Source organism: Rhamphochromis sp. 'chilingali' (genome assembly GCF_963969265.1).
Source record: "Rhamphochromis sp. 'chilingali' genome assembly, chromosome: 15".
In the NCBI taxonomy this organism is placed as follows: domain Eukaryota; kingdom Metazoa; phylum Chordata; class Actinopteri; order Cichliformes; family Cichlidae; genus Rhamphochromis; species Rhamphochromis sp. 'chilingali'.
In genome coordinates, this window is record NC_137942.1 from 26,858,196 (window position 1) to 26,864,771 (window position 6,576).

The following is a 6,576-nucleotide window of genomic DNA, read 5'->3' on the forward strand; positions in this document are numbered from 1 at the left end:
TGGTACTGGAATGTAGCACAAAGCTTGTTTTTCCTCCACAGCAGGACTGGAACAGACCTCTGCTGAGTCATTAACTGTAAAGATCTGCTGATCAAACCAGGATGATTCGACATTTACACCACCAGCAGCATCATTACTTAAAATATAAAGTGCGGCACTATAAATTCTACCTAGGGTCCTTTTCAAAATGAGAACCCTTTCCAAGCCTGGCCTTTTATCTTTTCTTATAAAAGTCAATTTGATATGAAGATGGGTACTGTGGTTTGTCCTCTTCTGACAAAAGACGCAACTTTCAGATACCAGTAAAGAAAGATAATCAACTTAAAAAACGACTAGATTAATAGAGCTACTAAAGCAAAGCTTAGTCCTTTGTGGAGAATTGTTTATTATTGGTTTGTGCTGTCTGGAGTTCCTGCAACTGGGAGCTAATTTAGCCTCTTAGAAACAGGCCTCAGAGCTATCTGATCATTTTATAATGCCTCCCTTCAGGCAGCTGTGGTATTACTCAACAGGCAATTTCAGAAAACCCAGACAGCACGAACTCTGGACCTCCTATGGTCACAAACCACAGCCAAGAAATCCAGTGTGTGTGTGTGTGTGTGTGTGTGTGTGTGTGTGTGTGTGTGTGTGTGTGTGTGTGTGTGTGTGTGTGTGTGTGTGTGTGTGTTTGTCTGTTTATAGCAGGAAACATCTCATCACATATAAAGAAGAGGGTTTTTTTTCTTTTTCTTTTAATCTTGGCAAGATGTTTCTCTGCTCTCCTCTTATTGTTTTAGTAATAAAATGTGATATCAGAGTCTCCCGAGATCAGAAGGAAATGAAAGTGTGGGATCGAAAAATTATTGGCAGCATCAATTATGTTTGATGGGGGACTTTTTCGGAGAGAACAACAAATGGGACAGCAAAAGAGTCAAGACAAAAAAAAATAACCTCCGTGATGATCAACACTCCGTTTATAGGCTGCGAAATCCTGATAATCTGGCTATCTGGCTTTCAGGTAAACCTTCCGCTTCTCTGTAACCACAATGAGGTGTGACAAAAAATCATGCACGTGTCTGTGCTGCAGGGGTCAAGATCTTTCAGCAGTCATCTTCACAGAGTAATTAGCATTTCCAAGAATAGATCCATTGTGAGTCTCTTTGTTCGCCGCTCCAATATTATCTACTTCTTGCATTGAGCTAAGGCTCAGAGAAATCCAGAGCAAAGAAGAGCTTCAGGCAGATAAAGTACAGTTGCATTTCCCCTCCTATCTTCAGCGTGGGTAGAGTAGGAAAAGCCTGAGGGTCTCCTGATAGTGCTCACTGTCCCTGATCCTCAAGGAAGAAAGTCTCTTAAGTGTAAAGTAAATCATCTCTTTCTGGTGCTCACTTTGCATCACAACTTTTTCACCTACTATAAATAAATACTGTAAAATAGAGGTGACCAAGTCAGGTAAATCTAAACGATTTTTCCCTTAACCTCTTCTAACCCAGTGCTCATAAAATAATGCGAGCAGAGTGAACCTTTTTAAAGTTTTTGTTAGTAGTATCCATCAAGTCTTCATGTGCAAACCCAGCAACAGCATGAGAGCCAGGCACCTGCTCACCTTGTGCCCTCAGACTGCTGCAACTCTGAGCACCAGTGTCATTATCACCTGTCAGGGAAACCCTGGAGTGTCAGGGCAAAGCACTGCGCCCTTGTTGTTGACCATGGCAGAGGAGTTGGTGCTGTGCTATTATACAAAATGATAATCATCTGAACAGGACACTGAGAATAATCATAGTGGTGTTAAAGGCATACTGTCTGAATAACATGTGATTATGTGTGTCTAAACAGAACACCTGTACTTACCAAGGAGCTAATAATGCAGTAACTAACTGGTTGCTACAGTGCCCTTTTTAATACTGTTTCCAGTACCTTTCATTTTGTGCCTATGTGTGCCTTTCACGTTAGACAACTCACAACCACCTGCAGACTAAATTCGGGGTGGTGGTGGTGGTGTGGGGGGGCGGTGTACCTTGAAATCCACAGACAGCTGAGGGGTGTACTCCAGAGTCCAGAGGGCTCTGACAAGTGACGCCAAGTGCTCCGTGACTTCTCCCCTGACATGCCTCGTCCCGTCGCTTTTCACCACCCCGTTCATTCTGGTTTGGCTCATGTCCATCTTGTATCGCTCCAGTCCCAGATACTCCGCGAGCAGGTCGGTGTTGCTCAAACACTGGACCACGGCGTTCATGAAACAGGTGTTGCCGTGGTTTTTCAGTCCCAGCACACCTGGGATTTTGTCTCCGTATTGGTAAAGTAGTTTCTCTCTGCCGGTGCACAGAGAAGACGACGTGCTCGAAGTGTTTTTCACTACCCGATCCCGAACTACTTGTACATCCTCTCTGATTATTCCTGAGCTGGCGCTGAGGGTGCAAGGTGCGCCATTCCGAAACCCTCCATCATCATCCTCCGCGTCCTGCGCGTCAGCGTCTCCAAAGTGGGTGAAAGTGCCCAAAGTTTTGATAATTCTGTTCATAAAACTCCCCACAGACTTTAACGATTTTTTGCGGAAAAGCTTCCCAGATTTCGGCTTCTTCTCTTTGCGCTTCTCCTCCTTCGATGTCAGCATTTCCTCCTTGTTGGCTCTGCTCTGTTTCTCCATGACAGTACCTCTACTCCCGTGCCGAGCTATTCTGAGACTGATAATTGTAGGAATTCCGATTCCGGTCTGTCACTCCTCTGCCAGCGTCCCTTGTCCGGATAGCAGAGGGGAAAGCGCACGGGGGTGCCACCATCGCGGAGGAGCCAAGAGACACAACAGCACACTGTTATTCCACCGCGCTCTGACTTAAAACCTCCCTCGTCCATCCCAACACTTACTGAAGACGTTCATTATCATCCCGACACCGCTGTCACAAACAGCATCTCGTCATGGCCGGGACAATGCGAGCCGCTGCGCCGTCCAGTTGCAGCACTGCGCGCTCCTCTCCCACTGCACCCATTCGCCTTCATAAGAAGGCTTATGATTGTGTAGCTGCCCCCTCCCACTTTCCCCACACACGAATGACCTAAGAGAGCCCTGTATATAGCTTGATTTGTGGTCATACAGGCCGGTCATTTAAAATCCTGAATACAAATAAAATATTATGAACGTGATGCACTTCTAAAGTCAAAACAAATTCGGTAGAAAATCACCCCAATGATGTTATAAGATTAATACAGTTGCATTGGATAAGCATTTAGATCCAAATATAAATATACGTTTAACCTTTAAAAGCAGCTCAAGGCAGGGGAGAGCAGTGTGTCACGATTTCTGAGATCAATCATCATCAGTTTTGCAAATTATGAACAGATCTTAATGACCATTAAATCACTGTTTTGCGTTCCACAACAAATACACACCTCTCAGCTTTTTTCATGGATCCTGAAACAGTTTTTTGGAAAAACAGACCTGGAACGTAAATGTGTCCGTCTCTAAGGCACTTCCAGTCAGTTTCTGTTCTTTAAATGTGCTACAGGCTATAAATAACATATAACATGATGTGACAGTCAACACAAAAAGGTTCAGACATTTTTCATAGTCCACAGTGGTTTTAGGTACATTTTTTCATTTCCAAAGAAAAAAAATATTTAACACAATTCAGTTGGATGTATACTGAACACTGAGGGTAGAAACAAAGTATCGATCCTGTCACACTAGTATTGATCCAATATCAATACCAACATTTATATCGATACTATCAATTCTTGAATGAACTCACCCTCTTCTACTCTTAAGACAGAGTGAGAGGAGCTGTAAAGAGTACATACCGTTAATGTTACAGTTTTTCAATGAAACGGAAAAACACCAGAGCATTTGGAGTAATGACAAATGCTCTGGTAAGACAGACATGTTTGGTACAAAATAATTAAGACAGCTTTTCAGTGGAGCAACCTCATACCAGCTGTGAAACATGAGGGTGGAAATTTTATGGTCTGAGGTTATCTTGAGCGTTTGGAAGCTTGTAGTCAAGTGAGTTATGCATCCTGTCTCAGAATGCTTAAAGATAATGAGGGACCATCTGCCTGAAAGTTTAAGTTGAACCACGAGTGGGTCTTTGCAACAAGGAATGGCTCAAAAGGGAGGGTCATGGAATTTGAATCCTGTTGAAATTAGGGGGGATTTGAAATAGTCAGCATGTGTATTAAAATAAAGATGTGGATGAGTTTTGTATGAAAGAGTTGGTCACATTTTTTTTAGGAAGACATTGTCAGAGAATGTTGAACTGTTATGAAAGAAAGGATTTCTAGTTTAGCATTGCTAGTTTCTTTTGCCATGACCCCCCCACCGCCCCACCCCGCACAGAATAATTGTTTTTATACTTGATAATTTGGTTGAATAAAAAATTGAAAAAGCTTTTTTATCCCTGCACTTATGTTCAAGAACTTTTCCATGTGTTTAGCAATTATATAAACATTTTACATCATATGAGTTTTAATGTAAAATCTTACTTGCCTCTAGCAGATAGAGTTTTGAACTGAACAATACATTTTAATGTTTTTATTTATGTACCACCGAGTCAAAAAACAAACAAACAGTCATTTCAAGTCACTTTATATTGTAAAGACAGTGGGAAGGAAAAACTCCCTTTAAGCCGGAAGGAACCTCCAACAGGACCAGGCTCAGGAAGGGGCGACCATCTGCTGTGACCGGTTGGGGGTGAAGGGAGGAAGACAAGACAAATGACAGTGTGGAAGAGAACCAGAAAGTAATAATAACTAATAATTAAATCTGGAGTGGCATATAAACATCATGGAAAGCTGACAGCAGCCCAGACTTATTGCAGCATAACTAAGTAAGGGTTCAGGATCACCCGATCCATCCCTGACTGTAAGCTTTATCGATAAGAAAAGTTTTAAGTCTAATCTTAAAAGTAGAGAGGGTGTTTGTCTCCTGAATCCAAACTGGGAACTGGCTCTGCTGAAGTGCCTCCCATTCTACTTTTAAATACCCTATTAAAGGGAAATACTGGAATGAAGTAGAAAACCATTTAGACGTCAGCACAAAATCGAATGCAGCATGAGGCTGTTTTATGAAGAAATCAATAATGCTATTCTAAAGTCATCACAAGTGTAAGATCTTTCATTTCACATTTCCACATTCCACAGATCCTTTGGCTGAAGATACATTTGCATCAGTGCATCTTTTATATGGAATCTCCTTTATTATTCCACGTTTTACTGCCAGCATACCTCAACTTCTGTTACACAATGAATCTTTTTTTGCGAAGATGATATTACTTACGTGGGTAACGCTGTCAAAGCTCCCTGCAGTCAGCTCTCTCCCCTGAGGCCAATGCCAGTAAATTAAACTCTTGTTTATTGGCCTTTCACAGAGATATGGCTGCTAATGAAACTGCTAGTCTAATGTCCTGAATTCTAGCAGTTCTGAATAAAAAAGAAGGGGTGCATATCTTGAATGAACATGTGTGTGTGCGTGTGTGTGCATGTGTGCGCGCGCGAGTGACCCCAGTAGCCTCCAGCAGAAATTCATTAGCTAAGCCTTGGAAGCTTTTATCACAGGTTACAGTGTTCTGGATTATTACTATCATTACTGGGCCGTGAAGCATGGGAGAGCTTATCTCGTTTGCTCACCACATAGATATGTTTAATCACACTGTGCTGTCATTTATAATAACACTAAAAACTGCAGATTTATTGCAGCAGCGAGCAAAAGCGTTATGACCAAAGCTCCTCCTGCCTTCTAATGCAACCTGATGAGTGAGACTGAGCCAAGTTTTCTCCGAGAGCCTCCTACTCTTCTTCCCTTCAGAGTGGCATTGATGATGATATGAAATACCTGCTGTTGTTGTCGGTAGGAAACAACAATCCCACCAGGAGGCTCAATTTGAGAGGAGAGAGAGAAAAATCATGAAGTGCTCTAAGCTGAGAGCCTGAAAGAGCTGTCAGTGCATACAGCAGAAGGGCTTGCAGTCTGATTACTACACGCTGAGTCTGAAGGCCCGTACCCAACCAAGCAAAGCCGGAGGCCTACTTTCCAAGCAGCATCTGACTCAAAGAGGAAGTCTCTCTCTGTCTGTCATGCATCACTTCCCAAACACACCACCTTTTCACGTGAAGCCACAGAGGCAATGCAAAATATAGTCAAGCAAATCTAACTTCCATGAAATTAAATCATGTTTAAATTGAAGTCGTGCTTCTGCACAGACTGTTTTTTTTTTTATGTTTTCTTAGTCACAGCAAATCTGAGACAGACAGATCTGCTCAGGATTTTTTTTTTAAGTCCAATGAAGCTACAAGGAAGTCTGCCAAAAGTCTTGGACCAAAATATTTGCTTCATTCACTATCCAATTTTTTAACTTCGGAAATAATGAGCCTTGGGCACCTTTGAGTGGCTACCATCTATCATTATAATGCTGAGCTGTCTGTGGCAAAGCCGTAATCACCTCTGTTTGGCAGTTGCCTCCTTCCTGTTTCAGCCTCCTCTTTCAGTTATTTGATGTTATGTTTAGAGAGATTCTCAAACCCCCGTCTCCCCTGGACCAGTCGCCAGTCTGTCGCAGAGCTAACATAGACAGACAAACATTCACACCTACGAGAAATTCTGAATCA

General features: G+C 42.4%; 1 protein-coding gene across 2 annotated transcripts in view; it reads right to left on the reverse strand.

The window, feature by feature from the left end:
- The window catches only part of usp43b (ubiquitin specific peptidase 43b), an 85,164-nt gene extending 82,221 nt beyond the window's left edge, over positions 1–2,943 (reverse strand). For both annotated transcript variants that reach the window (XM_080905770.1, XM_080905769.1), the window contains exon 1: positions 1,997–2,943. In XM_080905770.1, coding sequence (XP_080761896.1) covers positions 1,997–2,626 — 630 coding nt within the window. In that variant the 5' untranslated portion in view covers positions 2,627–2,943. The remainder of the gene's footprint in view (positions 1–1,996) is intronic.
- Between the last annotated feature and the right edge of the window lie 3,633 nt (positions 2,944–6,576).